At 38.0% G+C, this 26558-nt stretch overlaps 2 protein-coding genes across 3 annotated transcripts in view; one reads left to right on the top strand and one right to left on the bottom strand.

The window, feature by feature from the left end:
- Positions 1-26558, top strand: part of mino (glycerol-3-phosphate acyltransferase mino) — a 274254-nt gene that overhangs the window by 10907 nt on the left and 236789 nt on the right. The window contains exon 2 of one of the 2 annotated variants that reach the window (XM_076180071.1): positions 6211-6394. In XM_076180071.1, coding sequence (XP_076036186.1) covers positions 6235-6394 — 160 coding nt within the window. In that variant the 5' untranslated portion in view covers positions 6211-6234. Of the gene's footprint in view, positions 1-6210; positions 6395-26558 lie in introns of those variants that run through there. The other variant, XM_076180079.1, reaches the window with a different exon arrangement.
- On the bottom strand, positions 9186-24800 carry LOC143021832 (uncharacterized). The gene is made up of 6 exons (XM_076179601.1): positions 24441-24800; positions 23637-23733; positions 12158-12531; positions 11337-11560; positions 10678-10864; positions 9186-9989 (listed from the first exon to the last, which is right to left on the bottom strand). Exons 1-6 carry the CDS (start codon positions 24664-24666, stop codon positions 9850-9852), a joined length of 1248 nt encoding a protein of 415 aa, XP_076035716.1. The 5' UTR covers positions 24667-24800; the 3' UTR covers positions 9186-9849.

The raw sequence follows: 26558 nt of genomic DNA, 5'->3' as shown, positions 1-26558 counted from the left end.
CTCATGCAGAACATATAAGTGTAGGACATGCTAAAAGACTATTAAGTATTTCCAAAAGATACAGTGATGTTGTTAAAACAAATAGTAAAGTGGATCAGCCAACTGTAGAACCCAATAGAAATAAAAATGCAAATATGAATTCTTCTGTTAACACTGAACCCAAGCCTCAGTGTAAAATTGTTACTATGAAATCTAACCGTCTTTCTTCTTCTCAACTAGGAATTTCTAATACTTCTGAACCCTCCTGTGCGGAGGTTTCCTCACCCCTTGTTGAAGGGGTGTCCCCTGCCCCATCTGGAGGGGCACCTAAGGTTTCTATTGTTAGAACCTCACAGGCTTCTTCTAATGAAGCCTCCTCTCAGGCAATCTCTCTTCCAGACCTGGAGGACTCCCCAGTAGAGGGATTGCTGACTAGTGTGCCTCACTCAGTAGAGGTGCACAGAAGCAATGAGGATCAACCAAATGCTGAACCCAAGCCTCAACGTGAAAGAGTCACTACTAGACCTAATCGTTCTGCTCCACAACTTGGAAATTGTAGTACTCCTCAACCCTCCTCTGCAGAGGTTCTCCCATCCCCAGTTGAGGGAATGTCTCCTGCCCCATCTAGAGGGGCACCTAAAGTTCCCATTGCTGAAACCCCACAGGGTTCCTCTAATAAAGCCTCCTCTCAATCAGCCAACCTTCCAAACTTGGGGAGGCTCCCCAATAAAGGGATCACGGACTGATGTGCCTCACTAGTTGAGGCGCACAGAAGCAAAGCTATGGAGTCTGAAGCTGTGTGCAGTAAAAGACTCCACAGTCCACCCTCATCTCCATCTTCTTCCCCAAATCGTGATAAGCAATCTAAGAAAGGAACTAATAACCCAGACTCTACATTGTCGGTCGAACCGTTGTCAGAGAGGAGGATGCCACCCGTGAAAGCAAAGAAATTAGAAAAGAACCCATCTTGTAGACCCTCACTCTCGCAGACTTCTCTTCCCAGACCAGTAGACCCAAAAAAAAGAAAAAAAAAGAAAACAGTATAATGTCCATAATTCAATGGAATATTCAAGTTTTTAATTGTCATCGAGAGCAGCTTGGGATTCTCTGTAAAGAACATGATGTGTCTGCTATTTGTCTCCAAGAAACTATGCTTGGCGATTTATCCCCTAATGTTGGACTTAGTTATAAATTTTACAGATCTCCTCCTATGATTGGGGGCCATGCCCATGGAGGTACTGGTATCATTGTTAAGAAATCTGTAAACCACAGAAGTGTCCAGCTACATTCGGTGTTGCAGGCTTGTGCAGTACAAATCTTTACCACTAAATGGATCACTTTATGTTCTTTGTATTTGGAACCTGAACTTGAAGATCGACTCGTAGACATATAACCACCCCTGTCAGTATGAGTTAAATGACCTACAATCTTTGGTTGACCAGCTCCCTGAGCCTTTTATTCTAATGGGTGACTTTAACGCTAAGCATCCTCTATGGGGTGAATCAAGGTGTGACCCCTGGGGCAATATAATTGAAGAATTTATTGATAATAACGATGTCATTTTGATGAATGATGGTTCCAAAACTAGGTTTGATGTCTTTCACAACTCAAGTTCTGCTATAGACCTAACTATTTGTTCATCATCCTTAAGATTAGACTACAGTTGGTCAATAGATGAAGATCAACATGGTAGCGACCACTGGCCTATCCATATCAAATATTTAAAGAACACTCCCTCCTGTTGCTTACCTAAATGGAAGACAGGAGAGGCTAATTGGGAATTATTTAGGAGATCCACAGAGATTAATTATAAGACTAGTGATTTTTGTAGTAACTCTGATGCATATGATTATCTGGTAGACATGATACTTTCTGGTGCTTTCTCTTCCATTCCTAGGACAGCTGGTAAACCTCAACACCCAGTAGTCCCCTGGTGGAACGATGAATGTGCTTTAAGCAGAAAGATTACAAGAACTTGCTATAAGAGATATCGGAGATATCCTTGTTTAGTCAATAAGATAACGTACAGAAGAGCTCGAGCACAGCAGAAGAAAATCTTCAAGAAAGCAAGGAGGGAATCCCTCATTAAATATATTAGCAAATTTAAATATGACTCTTCCCCTACCTTAGTATGGAATAGGATTGGAAAATTACAAGGAAAGTTTACTCCATCTCCTTTACCCATTCTGAAGATAAATGACTCTTTTATATCAGATACAAGAGAAGTAGCAGAGGCTTTTGGAAGACATTATGCTGATATTTCAAGTCCACTACATTATTCACATGATTTCAGAAGAATTAGAGCCAAGACCACGATTATTCCTCCTACCAATACGAACTCGGAGGCATATAATCTCCTTTTCACCTTGGATGAAATGGATCATGCTTTATCTTTATCCTCCCCAACCTCTCCTGGAGAGGATGACATTCTTTATTCCATGGTTGCTCACTTATTCATATTGTCGAAGAAATTCCTTTTAAATGAGCTGAACAAATTTTGGTCTTCTGGATCTTCTCCTAAATCTTGGAAGACTTCAATTATCATAGGAATCTTAAAGGCAGGAAAAGACTCTCATGACCCACATAGTTACAGACCTATTGCTCTCACTAGCTGCATTTGTAAGATCTATGAAAGAATGGTTAATATGCGTTTAGTTTGGTTTTTGGAATCTAAAAATCTGCTATCTAACAGACAGTTTGGATTTAGAAGAAATAAGTGCACTCTGGACCCCTTACTTTTTATCACTCGTGAGATTCAGAATGGCTTTGCAATTCAGAACTCGAGCATCGCTGTGTTTTTTTACTTGAAAAATGCCTACAATACTACCTGGCAGGGAGGCATTCTGAAGCAAGTTGCAGAGTGGGGTATTGGGGGTAATATGTTCAATTGTTTAAAGGATTTCTTGTCTGATCATTATCTAAAAGTCAGAGTGGGCTCTTCTTTTTCTTCTACATATCTTCAAAAGGAAGGGATTCCCCAAGGAAGTGTTCTGAGTCCTACACTCTTCAGCATAGCCATTAATAGTTTGTTAGAACAAGTTCCCGCAGGAGTTCATGGATTGGCTTATGCTGATGACTTCGCTATTGTGTGCAGCAAATCGACAACATTAGAAACAGGCCAAAAGATTCAAGCAACAGCATGGGCTAATAGCAGGGGCTTCAGATTCTCTGCTGAAAAAACAAAAACCATAAGGTTTTCCAGACTAAGATGCAAGGAAGAGATACCAACACTATTCTTAGAGGGTGTCATATTACCATATGAAGATCAAGTAAAATACTTGGGTCTGGTTTTGGACAAAAGGTTGACAGTCACTCATCACATAAATGAGGTTGTATACACTGTTAAACAGCGACTTAATATACTAAAGGTAGTGTCTCGTTTCAACTGGGGAGCAGATCGTATAACTTTAATAAGGCTTTACCAAACATTTTGCCTTAGCAAAATGGATTATGGATGTCAAATTTATGGATCGGCATGTAAAACTTCATTAAAGAAGCTTGATATAGTCCACAATATGGCTTTGCGGATCTGTTCGGGAGCCTATAGAACATCTCCAGTGGATAGCTTGTATGTGGACGCAGGAGTTCCTCCCCTCTATATTCGCAGGGAGGAATTAAGCCTTAGATATATATCTCATGTCTTGACATCAAAACAGAATCCAAACTTCAAATATGTAAAGCAGCCGGTAGACAGAGCTCCAAGGAAAAGTACTCTGCCGAAACCTTTAGAAGTGAGATGTGAAGTTGGGACAGAGAAGGTAGGACTTGTTCCTAATACAATTGCTGAGATCATGCCTCCCAAATTCCCTCCTTGGAACCGATGCCCCACTGTAATATGTCCTCTTAAAAACAAGAAAAATAGAACTGCTGTAGAGCTAAAAAGCGAATTTTTAGAACATTTATCAGTACATGCTGATTCAATTTTTATTTATACAGATGGATCAAAATCCCAAGATGGTGTTGGTTGTGCTGTTGTATCTGATAGCACAGTTTTAAAGAGAAAGTTGCCTCATTTTAGCTCTGTTTTTACTGCTGAACTGCTGGCAGCCAGCAATGCCCTCAAATTTGTTTTTAATTCTGTTCCATGTACCGTATTTTTCGGACCATAAGGCGCTTCGTACCATAAGGCGCACCCGTAATTTGCTCTTCCCTGTCCTTACATAAGGCGCACCTGACCATAGGGCGCAGCTGGTCTCGTCATCGGATAATCATGCTTATGTGAGTGCATTCAGAACTGATCATTTTCGTTGTCGAATGAGAAAAATCGTTTGGGATTTAGCAAAATTACAAAAATAAATGATATATTTTTTTATTTTGGTCAGTGAAATCAGACCACCTCCATGGATGGTCTGCCCTACCAATACCCCTAAAAAACAACATAAACACGTTACGGGAATTGTAGGGAATAAAACCAGCATTAGCAGTTTTATTCCCGGAATTCTCTATTCACGTAAAAATACAAGATTACAAATGAACGTAAATTTTTAGTTTCGACCATGGGCGCAATATAGCATTAGAAAATTAATTATTAATTTTGTAAATTGTAATGTATTAACGTAATATGCAATTTTGTGAGCGGAAATAAAAAACGAAAAAAGTTACTAAAACAGATTTCGTAATTAACGAAGTCTTGTCGGATGAATGGTACGCCATGTTTGTTATGATAGATGCCTACGTCTAACCTAACCTGTGTTTAATAAATCGTTACCTGCAAATTAAATGTCATCCGGCTCGTCCTCGTTGTCATCGTCGTGAGAGACGTTGGCGGGCTTTTCAACCACTCTCTCAGCTTGCGGGGTATACAGTTCCTATGCTACCGACTTCGTTCATATACTTGCTTGTATCGAGTTTTTTTTTCCGCCCACAAAATTGCATATTACGTTGATACATTTTAATTTACATAATTAATAATTAATTTTCTATTGCTATATTGCGCCCATGGTCGAAACTTAAAAAATACCCAAATGACTACAGTCAGAGTGGAGCGAGACTAGACCAATGTAGAATGGTTGTCTTTGTTGTAGACGCTATCATGTCATAGCCATGATAGCGTTAATGAATGCGGTGGCATGGACTCGAAAACTGTCGAAGTTTTCGCAATTTTCTTGTCAAGATACATGCATCTTGGTTATAACTTGGTTGTAACTTTTGCTAGGCCTATGCACTGTTGCTGTCGGCAGGCTAGCTACAAAACGTGTGAAAATAGTACGCCACTGTCCAAGGCATTTTTTTTGCAATGAAGCCACACATAAGGCGCACCTCACGATAAGGCGCACCACCCAATTTTGGCCGATTTTAAGGATTTTGCCCGCGCCTTATGGTCCAAAAAATACGGTAATAAGAACGTCGTTATTTTCACAGACTCCATGAGCATTGTATCCTCTCTAAATACATTATTACCTCGTCACTTTTTAATCCAAGAAATACAGGACTGGTTGATTCTCATTAACAACAGAAAGAAAATAAAAGTAAACTTTTGTTGCGTCCCATGTGGGTATCACTGGAAATGAACAGGCCGATGCTGCAGCCAAAGCCGCCACTAGGCTCAACCATATAACAGACCAAAAGATCCCACATACAGACTTCAAACAAGTAATTCATCATTATACAATGGAAAAGTGGCAAGAACAGTGGACAAGGCTGGACGGTAGTTATAAATTAAAAGAGATTCACCCCTTGGTGAACCCTTGGAAGTGTCCTTCTTTGGACAGAAGGTCAAGTATTGTTCTAACAAGATTGAGAATTGGCCATTCCTACATTACCCATAAATTGTTGATGGCAAGTGGAGCAGAAAGGCTGGCCCCCCAATGTCCCACTTGCCAAGTAGTTTTTACAATAAAACACATTTTAATTCAGTGCCCTGCATTCTCTAATAAGCGCAGGGCAATTTTTTTTAACAAATTTATCTTTTAAACAAATTTTAGGGGAGGAAGCTCATGTGAAGAATGTTGTAAAGTTTTTGAAAGACATCGGTTTATTTTATGAAATTTAAGATTGTGTATATGAGTGCTTGTGAGTGTATGTTGTGATGTGTTTTTGTGAATGTTTATTGTTTTTACTGTTTTACTTGAATTTTTATCTATATGAGATAAATATGCGCTGAATGGCCTACTGGCTCCGGCGCTTGGCCTTCGAGCCAAAAAGAAAAAAAAAATTCATTTCATAAATCATTTCCATCATGGACGCATTTATGCATAAATTATATCATATCTATTCATTCTTTTGTTTCAGAATGAGCACATTTAGATCGGGATAATGGTGGATGTGATGCCCACAATGCCGAGGCGTGGGGGCCAGTGGAGGAAGGACTCTGCCCACCACCACCACCTATTATACGAGAGGAAGGAGCTGTCGCCACAACACCAGCAACAGCACCAGCACTGGGCAGCGCCCAAGAAGCCCGATGGCGCCAAAGGTCAGGTCCCAGAAGAAAGAAGGGTGTCTATCGGTCGGAGTGCCAGTGATATTATGATTCCTCTATTTTGTTTCTCGTTTTTCTTTCTCGTTTTTCTTTCTCTTTTTCTCTCCTCTCTTTTTCTCCTCTTTTTCTCTTCCTCTTTTTCTCTTCCTCTTTTTCTCTTCCTCTTTTTCTATTCCTCTTTTTCTCTCCTCTTCCCCACTCCTCTCACTCTCTCTCTCTCTCTCTCTCTCTCTCTCTCTCTCTCTCTCTCTCTCTCTCTCTCTCTCTCATTCTCTCTTCCTCTCTCATTCCCTCTTCCTCTCTCATTCCCTCTTCCTCTCTCATTCTCTCTTCCTCTCTCATTCTCGCTTCCTCTCACTCTCTCTCTTCCTCTCACTCTCTCTCTCTCTCTCTCTCTCTCTCTCTCTCTCTCCCTCCCTCTCTCTCCCTCTCTCTCTCCCTCTCTCTCTCTCCCTCTCTCTCCCTCCCTCTCTCTCTCTCTCACCTCTCTCTCTCTCTCACCTCTCTCTCTCTCTCACCTCTCTCTCTCTCTCTCTCTCTCTCTCTCTCTCTCTCTCTCTCTCTCTCTTCTCTTCATTCTCTCTCTCTCTCAGGTTGTTATTTTTCTATTCTCTCTCTCCACTCTGTCTCTCTCTCTCTCTCTCTCTCTCTCTCTCTCTCTCTCTCTCTCTCTCTCTCTCTCTCTCTCTCTCTTCCTCTCTTCTCCTCATTCTCTCTCTCTCTCAGGTTGTTATTTTTCTATGTATTTTTCACAAAAGAAGGGCAGACTGTTGATAAGATGACCTCTTGTCTTCTTATTAGCCATTGATATACAGTAGAAGCCCGATTTAATGAACTAATTCAGCCAAGGTCCAGTCTGCTAAATTGAATTTTCCGTTAAATTGAGCGAGTGAGCGTTGGTGTAACAGTGTTGCCAGAGCGGATTATAAAAATGATACATACCTAAAAATTCCCTAGTGTACACACACACATACAGTATATATATTATTGTAAGTGAATTATAGGCAGCACAATCGTGAATTGCAAACGAACAGCAACGTGCAGTAATTTGTTGCAACGTGTGTGTGTGTGTATTTACCTAGTTGTATTTTACGGGAAGGGGAGCTATGCTCATGGTGTCCCATCTTCATATCTCATTTTATCTAAACTATTTTTAAATTCATGTATTGTTTTTGCACACACCACTTTCTCATCTAACTTGTTCCAACTGTCTATTACTCTGTGAGGAAAGCTGTTCTTTTTCACATCTCTTCTATAGCTGTCTTTCTTGATTTTCTTTCCGTGTCCTCTTGTATTTCTATCATCCCATTTTATCAGATTCTCTCTATCAATAATTTCCATGCCTTTCATGATTCTGTAAATAGCTATCAAATCTCCTCTCTTCTTTGCTCTAGTGTCTGTAGTTCAAGTTTTGCTAGTCTCTCTTCATATGATAGTTTTGAGAGTGTTGGTGCCAAAAAAAATTGTAATTGCTCTTTGTATTCTTTCAAGTTTTTTTATAATTTTTTTTGTACTTGGTGACCACATCGTTGCAGCATATTCCAATCTTGATCTTATCAGAGTGATTAGAATTTTCTTCACCATTTCTTCATCCAGGTATGTAAATGCCACTTTGATTGTTCTTATTAAATTATAAGTTTCTCCAAAAATCTTATTTATATGTTTCTCAGGTGACATATTATTCATAACAATGACTCCGAGGTCCTTCTCATTTTCTACTTTTTATATTCCTTCTTCTCCCAATTTATATGATCCTGTTATTCTGTTTTTGCTTTTTCCAAATTCCATTATACTACACTTTTTAGTGTTGAACTCCATCTCCCACTTCCTACTCCATTCCCATACTTTATTTAAATCACTCTGTAGTGACTCACAATCTTCTTCCGTGTTCACTTTTTTTTTTAATAGTTTTGCATCATCTGCAAAGAAGTTCATATAACTTTCAATTTCTTCATCCATATAATTAATATACTGTATATAGCAAACATTATTGGGGCCAGAACTGTTCCTTGTGGAACACTGCTTATTACTTCATCCCATTTTGAGTGTTTGTCTCTTATCACTACTCTCATTTTTCTTTCTTGCAAAAAGTCTCCCATCCATTTAAGCAGATTGCCCTGTATTCCCCCTTCAGTTTCTAATTTCTTAAGCAATTTCTTGTGGTACTTTGTCAAAAGCTTTTTTTTAGGTCTAGAAATGCACAATCAGCCCATCCATCTCTTTCTTGTATTATATCTATTAGCCTTGAATAGAAACATATTAAATTGGTGACGCATGATTGTCCTTGTCTAAAACCATATTGCCTTGGATTTAGCATGCCATTTTTTTCTAAATATTTTACCCATCTACTTTTGATAATTCTTTCACAAATTTTTGCTATTGTACTTGTTAGAGAGACTGGTCTATAGTTGTTAGGGTCTTCTATATTTCCCCCTTTATATATAGGTACTATCCTAGTAAACATGCCCGAAATGGCCCGCTTTATGCTTATTTCTGGTTTCCCTCTTAGCCAAAAGTGGGCCTATTCAGGCTTGCCGTTATTCCGTAACGGTACCGTTTTGGAACCTTAATGGCATCGGCAGTGTTTGCACACAGGCTTTTAAATGGGCCGGTTATGGCTGCCGTCAATGGTCAACAAAGGGACCAGTTCTGGCCCCTTTCAGGTTTTCCTTAATGGACCCGGTTCAAGTCCAATAATGGGCCGGTTACGGCAGCCGGTTCTGGGCCTTTTTGGGATTCCCTTAACGCAGCCATTTATATACAGATACGGCCCAGTTATGGCAAATGTTATCGCCCCCGGCAATGGCTCATTCACGGTTAACCACAAATATCACTGGTGCTGAGAAATCATAATTTCTAAATTTGCTAAAATTGTTTGAATAACTATTATATATACACGATGCCAAAATTGAATGTACAAACTATAATTATCAGCGACTAACACACACACAAATGATTAGTCAATGTTTATACAGCCTTTGTCTAAAACTCAGTCCGTTATAAACAGACATAGTAAACATGGCGTTTGTCTCTGATATTAATAAGCTTACATTTTGATATTTCGCATATCGCATATATCCTAGACATACACAAATTTGGAAACAAATTCTCAGCACCCGTTAAATTGGTCATATATTTCGGCAGAATTTCATTTTACATGTGATCATTTTAATTTAGTGTTTGGAATTAGGCAAATGCATTAGAACCAATTGTCATTTTCACAAATGTCTAATATATAGTAATAGCTGTCGATCACGAGTCCAACACGTGATCCAAAGACCAGGTGAATACACAATAACAAGAAATATTAATTTAACAAATATTATTTTATTTGCAATTGTACAGAAGAACTATGTATGTTGTACGTTATCTGACTTCTAGGTGTCGACTGGGTCTGACTTAATGGCATTATACTTATTTTAAACTAAGACCAATTAAGACTTCTATTGTCAAACGGATGTAGCAGAGTTCTGCTCTCTCCTTTTTCTGCCTCCACATCTGTCTGAGGCATTTCTCAGATAAATCATGATTTCCCGCTCTACATGGGCTTGCACAGCACCTTCAATGCAAGTTAAATGGAGGATAGCACCTGAAAAATGGAAAGAATTAACTATGTTAATAGATATTTAAAAATCAGTTGAACAAATAGAATTGATAAGACATTCAGAACCTCTAAGTTAGTATTTTTCCTTAAAACGAGTGAAGAAAGCTGAAAAAGAAATAGATTTTGATCTACATAAAAGTTCAAAACATTTACGGGGAATTATAAGTTTTTTGTACTAAGATTAGGTTTCAGTAAGTACTGCTTGCTAACAAGCTTGCAAGAAATGCATAGTATTAGAAATAGATCCAATTCGACGTTTATTTATTTAAATGCCTACTAAAGTAAGACACAAGGGATATAACAAAAAAAACAATCATGCAGAAACATGTGAAATAGACAGTGTAAACACCTATAGCTAATAACTTCAATAAATTACGTTAGTGATCATTGTGCCCAAAACCATATTTCAGCACCCTAACAAGTAAACCAAAATAGGGTCGATATATAGAATCTTGACATTATTAAAAACAACCCCCCAATGGCCCCCATATACCCGGGTTATTCGTTTAATATAACAAGGGGCATCTGATGCACTTTCAACAATCTCAAACTGTAAACAAGAATCAAAAATTATTAACGAAAATGATGCTATTCATTCCCCATACATATCACCAGTATTTCGATATCAATATTCATTAAAAAATAGTTCTCTTAGACGAAAGATAAAACATACCAATCCAGACTGTAGACAGCGTTGTGGATTTAAAACCCCGTTTTGCCTCCGTATCATCCTTGCTCTTCCAGCCCTTCGTTCCAATCCAGTTGAATTTGACCTGGAGCAGGTGGCTTAGTAGCGAAGAGCCCATCCTCCTGACGCAGTCCCGTAGGTCAAAGCCTCCAATCAAGCAGAGCTTGTTCTCCTGAAGTAGAAGAGGTATTACACAGAAATGAACTATGAATGACAAACTTAAGCAGAGACAATTATTAGAAAGAGAAGCCGGGTTAGGGAGCAGGATGGAGCCTAAAAGAAGTATTTAAAAGTTGAATAGCAATAATAAATTAAAAACAAAGAGACACCTAGAAAATAACTGCAGCAACAAAATGTGCCCTCTAAAATGACACAATCGTAGTTGGGTCAGAATTACCAGTAACAATCCTTAAAATGCTATTGTATGTACTCGTGTAAAACATGACAATAAATAAGGTACGTTCTACAGACACTAGACAATATAAGAAACGTTGGTAAATACAATATTTAGACAGAGTCATCATAATTTTCTAACAGAAGTAATTGGCAAACGATTAAATGCATCTGAGTGGTACTCCTTTTTTGTCGCATATTAATCTAGATAATTTCAGAAAAGCTAGCGTACATTGAAAAAACGTTCTTACCAATATCTTTTGGTGTTTTTTATCTTCATTTAACCAGCCCTCGAATACGTCAAACTCCTCTAAGGAGGTGAGTGGCAACTGCATTGGAAGCTCAGCGTCATCAACCTTTCCGCTCGTTTTATTGAGCTTCTGCAGCTCTGCTCTGCAGGCTCTCACCTCAGCACGTAGCTCCTCCAGATCATGTTTCAATTCCGTTAAAATGGTAAGAAACTCTACATTTCGCGCTGCAAAAAGGGTAAAATACGCAAAATGAATACCATAAACTTTTTATTTTTAAAATTATCTTGCATCTTACACAAAAAAAATATTAACATTGTACTAAGCTCATCCGGTTAGCATAAAAATAAATTATTTCACAACTTTTGAGAATGAGAAGTACATTCAATCATTCATATGACAGAAATGATAAGCAGCCCTTAATTGAAATTAAGTAGAATCTATATTATCATCCATAGAATCTATATTATCATCCATTAGAATCTATATTATCATCCATTAGAATCTATATTATCATCTATAATCATCCAGGAGGGCTAAGATGGGAGGGAGGGTGGAGGGGAGTCGGGTGTGGGGATGGAAAGGGTGGGAGTGATTTTATGCCTTGTTCTTTTTTGGCTACCCCCCTTAAAGAGGGAAAAAGCCTTGGTATATGTATGTATATTATTTGGAAAAGTTAATAACTCTAGCATAGCTTCAAACCAGTAAAAGTTACCACCAGAACTAGTGCTAAGAATATTTTTTTAAAACAAAGCAAGAAATTTTAAATATATTATTTTTTCGATAGAAATTGACTGAAATAGGTTTAACAGATAAACAGATACCTGAGTTAACGGGTGCTGTTGAAACGGGTGCTGTTGACGCTCTAATTGGAGTACTGGTTGGAGCTAGGCTGGATGTATGAATTAATATGTCAGACACACCCCCTGCATTGTCGAACATGATACCTGAGCTAACGGGTGCTGTTGAAACGGGTGCTGTTGACACTCTAATTGGGGTACTGGTTGGAGCTAGGCTGCATGTATCAATTAATATGTCAGACACACCCACTGCATCGTCAAACGTGTCGAATTGCGGAATGTTCACTGACACAACTGATGGCATCTTTTGGATTGCAGGTGCTTTGGCCAACTTTCTTTTTGCTTTTGGAACATAGTCCTCTTCCTCGTCGCTACTAGGAGGGTATCTTGATCTAATCCTGCAAAAAATTCAAATCACCCCTATAATAAAGAACATGATTTTCACCATTCCTAAACAATACACAAAAAAAACGTTTCTACATTAATATCCAATAAGGAAAATCACATCTGAAATAAGTAATGAAGCTGGGTATGCACCAAAAATATGGGCACACAAGTTCTAAAATTCATTCAATGAATGAAGTCAATAATAAATGAAAAATGTATACCTATGAAAAGCAAATTAAAATCAATGTAATTCTACTGAATATTTTGGTCCACAATCACAGTAACTAAGTACACCTTACCTACTACAAGAACACAACAATAAAATCCGAATATTATCCCATTATATATCTCTTGTATATGGAGTAATATAACCAACTACTAAATATAAGGAATTATTTAAGGTCAGATATAAGCATAGGATTTTACAAGCAATACAAAAGTTACCCATCACCAATCAAAGCACCAATCACCTCCCACTAATTTATACTCACAAATAAAAAAATAACAGCTTCATTATCCTGCAAAATTAGGATAATATACTTACAATATATAAGGGTTTCAACCAAAATATTCTCTGATAATATATATATTATCCAGAAAAGCCGGCACAAGATAAATCAGGACAGAAACTTTTCATTCGTTTATTACCCTTTTTGAGGATGTCCTGTTTTGTATATAAAATCTGCCTATTATATATAGTTATTGCTCCATCTCAGTTCTTTATGTAATTCGCATTGATTAAATAATAGATTGCAATATCTCTTACAAAGGATTACAAAGGCGGAGCATGCCGACAGGAGACCTTTTGATCCTTATCTAGGTCGGATGCGAAAAAAAAAATCATATTCATAATAAAATAATAAATAAAAACTATGATAATGTAAATAACAAATAAAATACATAAATAAATGCATAGGTATAGTTAAATAATAAACAAACAGGTAAATAGTAAATAATAATAAATTGACATATACATACATACATACATATACCGAGGATTTTCCCCCTTCCAAGGGAGGTAGCCAAAAAGGGAAAGGCATAAAAACATTCCCACCCATTTCATCCCTAAATACACTCCACACCCCTCCCACCCTCCCTCTCATCTGAGCACCTCCTGGATGACGGGTCATCCCTGCACCCTGCCCACCGCCCTGGGTCAGAAGCAGTGTCGCAAGACACAGCACATCCACAGCAAGGCCGCTTCATTTAATCGGCGACCCCCCCTCTCCGCCCCCCCTTGCATATAAGGAGAGGAAGGGGAGAAATCCCTTCGGGCTGCGTCAAAATTTACTCACGCATACTACCCCACCCCCCACCCCCCCGCCCATTCCTCCTCATGCAATCACAACATCATCCATATACAACCATACTCCACTCACCTCTGTCTTCCGTCCTCTCCCTTCCTTCCTCAACAGACATTCCCCTCTTCCCCAAAGCCCCCTTCACCCCATCCATCCACCTCATCCTAGGACGTCCCCTCATGTTCACTCCCTCCACATCTGCCTTCCATACCTCTTTTACTAGTCTTTCTTCACTCATTCTTTCCATGTGTCCAAACCATCCTAATATTCTTTCATCAACCCTATCTCCCAAATCCTTTTTCACCCCTGTTCTCCTCCTCACCTCCTCATTTCTCACTCTATCCAGCCTAGTAACCCCCACGATACTTCTCAGACACCTCATCTCAAACACATTGGAAAGAGTGACCATGTACTCATCGAAACTATACTAAAGGAAGAAATAGACATAGAGAGGAACGAAAAGCATAGGAAAGGAAGACTGAGGTACAACAAAACAGACTTTACAAAACTAAAGACATTCTTCCGGAATGCAAACTGGGAAATATTTTACAGGGAAGAAACAGCAGTGGAAGAGAAATGGAATATATTGATGGAAAACTACAATGAAGGGGTAAACAGGCATGTACCAAGACAAAAGCGAGAGAGAGAGTACATTAAATGTTGGTTCAACAAAAGATGCAGTGAGGCAAAAGACAGAAGGGACAAAGCTTGGAAAAAGTGGAGAAAAGACAAAAAACAAAGCAAATGGCAAATTTATGTTAACTATAGAAATGAGTATGTTAATGTGAGAAGAGAGGAGAAAAGGAACCATGAGAAGGATATTATAGACAAATGCAAAGAGCAACCCAAACTATTCTATCGGTATGTGAATGGTAAACTTAAAAACAAACAGGAATTGGTGAAACTATGCCAAGGAAACATAGAATACACAGAAGATTTAGAGATGGCCGAAGTCATGAACAATCACTTTAAATCTGTTTTCACCAGAGAGAAAATACCGAATTGTGACATAGACAAAAACAAGAAATCTCCCCTCATGAATGAGTTTACAGCATCACTAAAGGAAATATCAGAACATTTATCAAGGCTGGATGTCAGAAAATCACATGGCCCGGACGGTATTGCAAATTGGATTCTAAAGGAGTGCAAAGAAGAACTAACAGACAAAATACACATCTTAATAAACAGCTCACTCAAAGAAGGAAAGATACCCGAGGACTGGAAAAACGCTAACATTGTACCAATACACAAAGGAGGAAACAAAGAAGAACCCACCAACTATAGGCCAGTATCACTAACAAGCACCATTGCCAAAATTTGTGAGAAAATAATCAAGAATAGATGGGTAAAACATCTGGAAGACAATGACATATTAAACCCAAGACAATTCGGATTCAGACAAGGAAGATCATGCTCCACAAACTTAATATGCTTTTACTCAAGACTAATAGACATAGTGCAAGAAAGAAATGGATGGGCTGATTGTGCATTCCTAGACTTGCAAAAAGCCTTTGACAAAGTACCACACAGAAAACTACTAAAAAAACTGGAACACATAGGAGGAATACAGGGAAACCTACTAAAATGGATAGAGGACTTTCTGACTGGTAGAAAGATGAGAGTAGTGCTCAGAGAAAAATATTCAGACTGGAAAGAGGTGATCAGTGGAGTACCGCAAGGATCTGTGCTGGCACCAATAATGTTTGCTATCTATATGAATGACATGGATGAGGACGTGAACTGCTACATGAGCTTCTTTGCCGATGACGCCAAACTGCTAAGGAAAATAGAAACTGATGAGGACTGTGAAGCACTGCAAGAAGACCTAAATAGGGTATGGAACTGGAGTCAGAAATGGGAAGTGGACTTTAATACGAAGAAGTGTAGCATAATGGAGTTTGGAAAAAGCAAAAACAGAATATCAGGAAAATATACAATTGGAACCAAAGAAGTAAAGAAAGTAGGATCTGAAAAAGATTTGGGAGTAATTATCACGAACGACTTGTCCTATGATATACAGATTAACAAAATTGTCGGGGAGACTTACAACTTGCTAAGATCAATAAAAGTGGCGTTTACATACTTGGACGAAGACATGATGAAAAAAATATTGGTTACATTGATAAGGCCTAGATTAGAGTATGCAGCGACATTGTGGTCCCCCAGTACCAAAAAGAATATAAAGAAAATAGAAAGAATCCAAAGAGCAGCTACAAAAATGGCACCTGCACTTGCAAACCTATCATACGAAGAGAGATTGGCTAAACTGGAGTTACCGACACTGGAGCAAAGAAGAGAGAGAGGTGACCTATTGACCATCTACAGAATCATGAAAGGCACAGAGGTACTCGATAGTGAGAACTTACTTAACTGGGACAAAAGAAACACAAGAGGACATGGAAAGAAAATAAAAAAACATAGCTATAGAAGAGAACTGAAGAAAAACAGTTTTCCTCATAGAGTTTTGGACACTTGGAACAAACTGGACAATGAAATAGTATGCGCAAAAACCATTCATGAGTTTAAAAACAAACTAGACACTGCAAGATACAAAGGCGGGACAACACGAGCATAGCTCCCCTTCCCGCAAAATACAACTAGGTAAATACATTCAAACTCCTTCTCTCTTCCTCTCTTATGTTCCATGTTTCTGCCCCATACAGTGCTGTTGGCACAATCACTCCTTCATACAGTCTCCTCTTCGCATCCATTCCCAAATGTCTATTCCTCATTACACTCTTTAATTCACCAAGGCATTTACTCGCTTCTCTCAATCTACATTCTACCTCCACCTTCACTCCACCTTTTCCTGCTACACTTGCACCCAAGTATCTAAAACTATCCACTTCCTCCAGTCGCTCTCCCTTAATGTTCACTTCCAGTCTACTGCCACTTTCACCCCTTGTACATCTCATCACCTTACTTTTACCCACATTTATCTTCAGCTTTCTTCTATCACATACTCTCCCAAACTCTGCCACCAGCTTCCTCAATCCCTCCTCTGACCCTGCCACAAGCGCAGTGTCGTCCGCAAACAACAGCTGGCTCACCTCCCACTTTTCTCCATTTTCTTTAACCATCTCCAATCCCTGACCCACTACCCTAGCATTCACCTCTCGCACCACCCCATCCATGTATAAGTTGAACAGCCAGGGCGACATAACGCATCCTTGACGAAGTCCCACCTTTACTTCAAACCACTCACTCTCTCCATTTCTAATCCTGACACAAGCTCTACTACTCTCATAAAAACTCTTGACAGCTCCCAAAAGCTTTCCTCCTATCCCATAAATCTGCATAACCTCCCACAGTGCCTTTCTGTCTACCCTATCATAAGCCTTTTCCAGATCCATAAAAGCCCAAAAAACATCCTTCCCCTTTCCTATAGCTTTCTCACATATCTGTCTTACCACAAAGATCTGATCTACACAACCTCTACCTGTCCTAAAACCACACTGTTCCTCACCAATTACTCCTTCTGTTCCTCTCCTAATCCTCTCAATTAAGATCCTCCCATAAGCCTTCCCTACTACACTTAACAGGCTAATCTCTCTGAAACTACTACATTCACACTTGTCCCCTTTTCCCTTGTAAAGAGGAACTATACAGGCACTTCTCCAGTCCTCCGGTACTCTACTCTCTCTCCAGCAAACATTAAATAACCTCACCAACCAGTCCACCATCACTGAACCTCCCTTTTTCAGACATTCTGCATGGCATCCATCCAGACCAGGTGCCTTACCTGCTTTCATCATCTTTACAACTGCCTTCACCTCATCCTTCCCTATTTCTCCTCCATTCTCCTCACTCATCACTCTCATTTTCTTCGCATTTCCCACTGCAGCTATCTTTCCTTCCCTATCCTCCTTCACATTTAGCAACTCCCTAAAATATTCTGCCCATCTTCCCCTTACTGCCATCTCTTCCATTATCATCTCTCCATCTGTACCTTTTACCTTTTCTTCCCTACTTGATTCGCCTCTTCCTCTCTTAATTTCTTTCCAAAACATCTTTTTATTACTTTCAAAATTTTCTGTCATACTCCTACATCTTACTTCACATCTGCTCTCCTCTTTGCCTCCTTTACCTTTTGCTTTACTTCTCTTTTCTTTTCTTTGTACGTCTCATATGACTCCCCCGTCCTCTTTTGTAACCAATCTGTGAATGCTCGCTTCTCCTCTACAACCTTCTTTGTTTCCTCATCCCACCATTCACTACCCTTTCTTCTATTTCCCCCTGTCCTTCTTGTTCCACACACCATCCTTGCACACTTTAAGACTCCCTCCTTGAACCATCCCCATTCCTCCTCCACACCCATCTCTGCTCCATCCTTTACTCCCTCCCACTCCTCCTTCAGCTTCTTTTCGTACTCCTTCTCCTTTTCCTTTTCATTCATGGAGTTCACTCTAACAACCTCCCTACCTTTTGTCCCTTTCCTCTTTCTCCATCTATCCTCCACTCTCAGCTTACCTTCCACCAAAAAATGATCTGATATTCCCCCACCCTCTCCCCTTAGCACATGTACCTCCTTAACTCTTCCTATCATAATCCTATTTACCACTACATAATCCATTAGCGCTCTATCTACCACCCTCCCTCCACCACCCTCTCCCATGTGTACTTATGCTTGACTTTCTTCCGAAACACTGTATTTTCTATCAACACTCTCTAGACACACTTCCACCATTCACTCTCCACTACGATTCTTTCCTGGAACTCCACACTTCCCAACCACTCCATCGATTGGACCATTTCCCACCCTAGCATTAAGGTCTCCCAGTACTATTACATTGACATTTCTTCCTAAACCCTCTATGCACTCATTTAAATCTATCCAAAAGGCCTCCCTTTCTTCCACGCTCTTCTCACTGCCAGGCCCATATGCACTTACAAAGACCCACATCTCCTTTCCCAGTTTCACCTTCATCCACATTATCCTTGAGGAAACCTCCTTCCACTCCACTACCTGTTTACCTATCTCCTCACTTACTAGAATAGCCACCCCTTCCCTCCCTCGCCCTCTCTTCACTCCTGATAACCTCCCACTTACACGCCCAAACTTACACTCACCCTTCCCTTTCAACTTAGTTTCACTCAAAGCCAACACATCCATCTTTCTTCTCACAAACATACTACCTATCTCTTCCCTTTTACTCTCATCTGTACCACATCCACGCACATTAAAAGACCCAAACCTTAGGGTGCTGGCCCGAGGCCCTCCAGCACCCCTTATGCCTTCACTTTTCTTTTTAGGTTATATGCCCCATGGGGCTACAGGGAGAAGGATGCCTAGTCCCTCTCCCCGTCCCTTTCTTCTCGCCTCATACGATCCAAGTGGGATACTTGGTGGCAGTATTCTTTTCCCCCACCACAGGGAATTCCCCCATCACAGAAAGAGAATACTCAGAGAAATGGTACAGGACAGCAACAAGGGGTTGGGGGACAGCATAACGGAGGGACAGTCGTAGTATAAAAGTGTCATCATTTCTCTATGAACAGAATTTCTTCTATCATAGACAAAATGATGTGTGGCTCTGGTCCGTAGGGGCGCCCCATATAGACCCTAAAGTATCGACTGCATGCTACTTTGCCACAATAACAAGCAGCCAATACCCCAATACCCCATATAACTAATAATAAATGAAAATCAGACAGAAAATTATAACAAAACAAAAACAAATAATATAAGATAAATTAAAATCATTACAGCATCTTACTTAGGTATTTATTTAAATGATTCTTAAAGCTTCGAACTGAACTACATTGCACTACCTGTGCATGAAGTTTATTCCATTCATTAACTACACGGTTGGCAAAGTGTTTCTACCTACTTCCAAATTGAATCTATTTCCGGACAGTTTGAGACCATTGTTTCTTGTCTGATTCTCATTCAATGTAAAAATTTGGTCACTCTTGATGTCAATTCCCTTTAGAATTTTAAAGACCTGTATCAAGTCACCTCTGAGTCTACGCTTTTTTAGGGAAAACAGATTCATATGTTTTAGTCGATTTTCGTATGATTTATTTTTGATATTTGGAATCAGTTTTGTGGCTCGCCGTTGTACTTTTTCCAGTCTGTCAATGTCTTTAATGAGATTCGGTGACCATACGGAAACAGCATATTCCAAATGTGGACAAACTAACGATTTATATAGCTTGTTAATGAGTGATGGACTTTTGAAATCAAAAGATCGTGCAATGAGTCCTAGAATCTTATTTGCTTTCTCAGAGGCTGAAATACACTGCTTGGATGATTTGAGGTCGTTACTGATAATAACGCTGAGATCTTTTTCACTATCCACTTTTGTTAACGAATTTCCAAATAACTTGTAATCATACTTACTGTTATTTTTACCTATGTGCATTACCTTGCATTTACTTGTGTTAAATTTCATTAGCCACTTTTCAGACCATTGCTGTAATTTATCTAAATCTTCTTGAATATCTAATTGGTTTGAGTGATCATTTGCCACTCTGCACAGTTTTGTATCATCAACAAATTTGGAAATAGTAGATTTTAGTCCATGGTCTATATCATTTATATATACTATGAATAGAAGTGGCCCAAGAACGGAACCCTGAGGAACTCCACTTGCAACACTTTTCCATCCAGAAGTTTTTCCATTTAAAACAACTCTCTGTTTTCGACCATTCAACCAATTACTAGTCCAACCTAATAGGCTACCACTTATTCCATGCAAAGCTAATTTAGTTAGTAGTCTTTTGTGTGGGACGGTATCAAAAGCTTTTGCAAAGTCTAGATATACTAAATCTATATTGTTTCTTTTGTCATAATTCGAGATAACTGTGTTGTAGAATTCGAGTAAGTTAGTCACGCAAGAACGTTTCCATCTGAAACCATGCTGGCTATCATTTATCAAACGGTTACTTTCTAAATGATGTTCGATAGCATCTCTGATGATAGTTTCCATCATTTTTCCCTACGATTGAAGTCAAACTTATAGGCCTATAGTTATTTGGTTTCTTTTTGTCACCTTTTTTTAAAAATGGGAGTAACGTTAGCTAGCTTCCATTCTCTTGGGACATCTCCGGATATGATGGATTTCTTGAAAATAATTTCTAATGGAACAACAATCTCATTTTTCATTTCCTTTAAGATTCTTGGATGCCAACCGTCAGGCCCTGGTGTTTGATTAACTTTGAGTTTGTCTATACACCTTTTAATTTTTTCTTTTGTTATATTTACCGTAGTAAGTTTACCCTAGACTTTTCACAGGTTTCAGTTTGGAATTCACCTTGAGGTGTTTCGTTTACGAATACCGAGCTAAAATAATTGTTTAAGATATTACACATTCCTTCATTTGAATATTCAAGTTGACCGTCAGCAGATAATAGTGGACCAATGTGATTCCTAACACCCTTTTTATCTCTAATGTAACTATAGAATTCTTTGGGATTCTCTTTGGATTTCTCAGCGATGTTCATTTCGTATTGTCGTTTTCTTTTTCTTATTGTCTTTTTTAAATCTCTCTGTATTGATACATAACTTTCATAGTCATTAGATGCACCCGAGCGCTTATATTTCTTATAAGCCTGTCTCTTTTTAGCAATACTTTTTTCAGTTTCTTTGTCGAGCCACTTTGGGCGAGCCTGATTTGGGGGACGTCTGTCCTTAAAAGGAATGTAAGTTTGAATCATCTTAGTGAGCGTATTTTGAAATATTTCCCACATCTGATCTACAGGTCTTTCGTTTAATTTTGCCTCCCAATCTGTAAGCTGAAGCTCCTGACGTAGTCCCATGAACTGAGCTTTACTGAAATCGTCGGGTATTTTAGAAACACAAGTATCTATTCTAAAATTGTTTAGGAGTTTGAATCTAACTAGGTTGTGATCGCTATTTGCAACAGATTCACTGACTTCTACATCAGTTACCATGCTTTCGCGGCTAGTGATCAAAAGATCGAGTAAGTTTCCATATCTTGTGGGCTCTTTTCCATGCTGAATTAAGTAATTGTCACCAAGAAAATCAAACAAGCGACTACCTATATGGCCATGTTCAAGGGTCATCCAATCAATGTCAGTAAAATTGAAATCACCCATTATCAATAAATCCCGGTTGCAGAAACTAGACAGTTCTTGAAATAACAGTTTGTCGTCTGCTAATGATAATGTCTTTGGCCTATATATTACACCTATATTCATTTTTTTTCCATTTGTTTGGGTTAACTCAACCCACAAACTATCATATGCATTCTGTTTCACTTTCTCTAAAACACAAGCATGAACATTGTTTTTAACGTACAATAGAACACCCCCACCTTTCTTGTGGTTTCTATCCTGATGAAAGTGTTTAAATCCCGCAATATTAAATTCAGCTTCGAACTCTGTACCATTTAACCATGTCTCAGTTATTCCTATCATATCGAGATTTTCGCTTTTGACATATGCCTGTATTTCTTGAAATTTGTTTCTAATACTACGAGCATTAAAGTACATGGTTTTAAGAAACTCATGATTATTTCTTTTTGACACATTTTGAATTTCAATATCATGTCTTACATTATCATTTTGTTTTTCATTTATACCTTGCTCTATATTATTATTTGGTCCTTCATTGACGTTCAATGCCTCATTAACATTTCTCCCATCAAAATTAACATTTCCACCATCATGGACACCTGGTCGATCACGGTCATCCGATCTCTTTTGTACATTTTGTCCCCCTTCATCACCGTGATTCACGCCGGCCTCCCGTCGTTCAGTGACATTATGTCCGGCATCCCTTTCTAAAATTATATTTTGTCCTCCAGTGACATTATATCCTACCGTGATATTTTTTCCTCCACTATAATTACATCCCATCATGATCTTTTGTCTTCCACTGTCATTACATCCTATCATGATATTTTGGCCTTCATTGACATTCTGTCCGGTATCCCTTCCTAAAATTATATTTTGTCCTTCACTGACATTATATCCTACCGTGATATTTTCTCCATTATCATTACATCCTATCGTGATATTTAGTTCTCCACTATCATTACTTCCCATCGTGATCTTTTGTCCTCCACTGTCATTACATCCCATTGCGATATTTTGTCCTATGACATTACATCCTAATGTGATATTTCGTCCTCTAGCGACATTATATCCACCGTCATTACATCCTATCATGATATTTTGGCCTTCATGGACATTCTGTCCGGTATCCCTTCCTAAAATTATATTTTGTCCTTTACTGACATTATATCCTACTGTGATATTTTCTCCTCCATTATCATTACATCCTATCGTGATATTTAGTTCTCCACTATCATTACTTCCCATCATGATCTTTTGTCCTCCACTGTCATTACATCCCATTGGGACATTTTGTCCTATGACATTACATCCTAATGTGACATTTCGTCCTCTAGCGACATTATATCCTAAAATTATATTTTGTCCTATACTGGCACATTGTTCTACATTAATGCTATACTCTACACTGTTTTCCCAAGTACATTCTATTTCCCCTTCCCTTTGGGCTTCTACCCTAAAAAAGGAGCTAATTCATTACAAACTCCCACAATGAGGTTTGTAAGAACATCTTTGCCTCTGCGGGTAAGGTGGATCCCATCAGAAGCGTAAAGGTCATGGCGCCTAGAAAAGAGATACCAAGGATCAAGAAAGTGGTACCCCAATTGTGTGCACAACTGCGATATCTTTTTGGTTATGGTTTTGTCAATTTATCTCCCCTCACACTTCTCCTTCACTCTATTATGTAAATAATCATATTTTTGCTCGGAGTTGGAGATCGCAGCTATCTGCCAGCTATACCTGATAAGCTAAAAGTACATGAAACCAATTTATACCTTCTTGCTCCTCGTCTAAGCTCCTCTTCACCTTGGCTGACAGGGTTATCTGTCTCTTCAGCCTCCCTTGCTTTCTGTCTTCCATCTTCATATGTATCTGGAGGGCAAAAAATACCAAAAACCTCATATGAGTTTTATTGGAGAAAAATAATTTAAGATTATAGGAGAATTCTAGGGAATTATTTCAAAATTGTTCAAAGCCAATGTGATAAAGAGGCACATGTTTTTTAACTGCCTTATCAATTACAAAACCTGAGAATATTTCAAATCAAAAGATACCATAACCCAAAAAATGAACACAGATACTTTGTAACTTACTATCAGCAGTTTTAAGAACAAAAGAAAAAATCAGCAAATGAACTGAATTCAAAGGGGTGATATAATAAATAAGGAAAATAGCTGTAAAGTAAAAAAAAAACAATCAAAAGTTTAGTGGACACTTTATTATTAGAATTAGATCAAATGAAATCTTTGCAAATGAATGTATTCTAACAAAGTCAATTACCACCAAAGAATATTTACCTTCAAGTCTCATAAAGAGATATAATTATGGGGGGAAACAATTATCTCTTATCATTTTAACTGACTGAATTTATTTATCAATTTACATATGATATATCTTCAGCATTTAAAATGTCTAAAAATAAGTTTTATACTCAATTACAGAATCAACAGCAACTACAATTACAAAAACTTGACTTGAATGTACCAAGGAAAATCAGAGAGGGGATATATTAAGAGTTAATCAGCCCATATGTCACAAATTTAATTATGTCATTCCAAGAATGATCAGATATTACATACCTGCCGCACAGATGACACGCATCTTATGCCTCTCCCATGTGTGGTCTGGCACCACCCTATCTTTTATCATCTTTGTAATTGCTGTCAATGATTTACTCTTTGGCCACCAGGTCTCATCCTGCCCCAGGATCCATCCACTGGGGACCATCTCAACAGTATTATTATTGGTGAATGCGACAATAACATACATTCTGTGGCAATTAAAGGCTAACATTAGCATAGGCATAGGTATTGTTTACAGCATAGAGAAAATTTCAAGTGGCAGCAAATAGTATTATTAATAAATCAAAACATATGATATAGTATCATAAAATCAATATTGACAGAAATATCTGACTGCAGATAAGTTCTAACCATGTTCAGAAAACAAATAATTATATTCATAGCTTACATTTTACAAGAGAGTTTAGTTTAACCTTGTTTTAGGCATTGACATTTGGTTAAATTGTGTATTACGTGAAATCATTTATTTGAAACGACAACTCTATCTATTTTTAAAATGATAATGTTTTTAGGCATCACCGAGTGAAAACTTACTTTTACTTTTAACAATAAACATTACTGGTAAAAGTGTGTATCTAACATTTGGATATTTTCTACTGCATTTGCATTGAACACTTCCAGAACCAAAATTTTTACCGATACCGATATTTTTTTTAGCATTTTACCGATACCGATACCGATACAGGAATTTAATGGGTTACCGATACCGATATATACTTCTTAATTTTATATATCAAATTCAATTTTAATTTTTTTTTTCTTTAAATTTATGATTTTAATTTGCAGGGAAGGACAGTAAAGTAGGAGCTAGGAGTAAAGTAGGGACTACTTGGATATTGGAATGGAAATTTTCCATTCCAATATCCAAGTAGTCCCTACTTTGCTAAAAAATAAAATGCTTAAAATGCTAAAAAAAAATATCGGTATCGGTATCGGTAAAAATTTTGGTTCTGGCACATCACTAATTAATTTTTTCCAATTTGGAAACAATTAAAAACAATCTATTGGCTTTCAAAGTTTTAATTCCATAATCCATAGCTATATGATATTTATAGAAAGTAGAAAATTAATTGGCAAAAAAAAAACTGAAAAATAAAATTCAAACGATTTACACATTAAACTGAAAAACTTTCAAATTAAAATTGCAGAACATTAAAATTTCCCCCATCTCAGGTTTTAGTCTGTTCCTGTGGGGTGTGTAGACATTCCCCCCAACGCTAAAAACTCTTTCACTCTCCACTGAAGAAGGGGGGGAAGACAAATACTTGTTAGCTATTGTAGCTAACACATTATATTTAGAATGGTTTGCCTTCCACCAATTAACAGGTCTTCATCATCCTTCATACTCATACTACTTGATTTGTATTGAAGAAGCTCAACTCGGACAGTGTCTTCCAAAAGCTTCATCCTGGAGTTCTTTCTTGTGAGACATTTTCCTTTTTCTTCTTTTTTCTTACTCCTTTCTTCATTCCGAATTTCATCTAGTGTACTAGAGAAGCTAAACTCGAAGTGCGTCATGTCTATGTCACCAGTCTCACCACTCCCATCATCTCCCTTACTGCCTTCTGCTTCTAGTTCTTCTTCACTTGATGATGTACATGTACCTGCCACTGCTTCATCTATGTTAGCTTTGTGTTTCAAATAGGCTGAAATTATCATTCGTTCCACAGCAGCCTCTTCATCATCATTTAGAATAATATCTTTATAGCGGGGGTCACAGAAGGTTGCAATTATAAGATTCTCATTTTCCTTGTATTTCTTGAACCTCTCTTTCATTGCGTTTTGCAAGGCAGTTATTGTTGATCCTAAGGGAAAAACAAAACATTGTGAATTTGTAATGGCAGTAACAATTTTTATTATAATTTTAATTTATGAGCACTATAAAGTAGCTGTAAATTTAAAAATCTAAGTAATTTTTTTGTACTTTGTATAGGTCTACATTTCTATTTATTTCAGAATTCTTAAGTTGACTGTTAGCTTTGTTTTTTTTTTATATTTTTGTTGCAAATTTTTATTTCTTTATTCATTATGAAACTAGACTAAATTCCTGATCTATTCAACTATTTAACTTTGTTCTAGTTCAATCTAGTTTAAGATACTCAGGAGGAAACTGAA

This window comes from Oratosquilla oratoria, chromosome 43 (assembly GCF_046742065.1).
Source record: "Oratosquilla oratoria isolate Oo_2021 chromosome 43, ASM4674206v1, whole genome shotgun sequence".
NCBI classification, from domain to species: domain Eukaryota; kingdom Metazoa; phylum Arthropoda; class Malacostraca; order Stomatopoda; family Squillidae; genus Oratosquilla; species Oratosquilla oratoria.
Note: the sequence above shows the minus strand (reverse complement) of the source record. Positions and strands in the feature narration are given on the sequence as shown.

Excerpts from the sequence above, each read along its gene's own strand:
- LOC143021832 (XM_076179601.1), bottom strand. The coding sequence starts at position 24,666 with ATGCCTATGCTAATGTTAGCCTTTAATTGCCACAGAATGTATGTTATT. Across the intron at positions 12,532-23,636 it reads CTTAGACGAGGAGCAAGAAG|GATTAGATCAAGATACCCTC; the intron begins GTATAAATTGGT and ends AATTTTTTGCAG. Across the intron at positions 10,865-11,336 it reads AAAAACACCAAAAGATATTG|GAGAACAAGCTCTGCTTGAT; the intron begins GTAAGAACGTTT and ends CTTCTACTTCAG.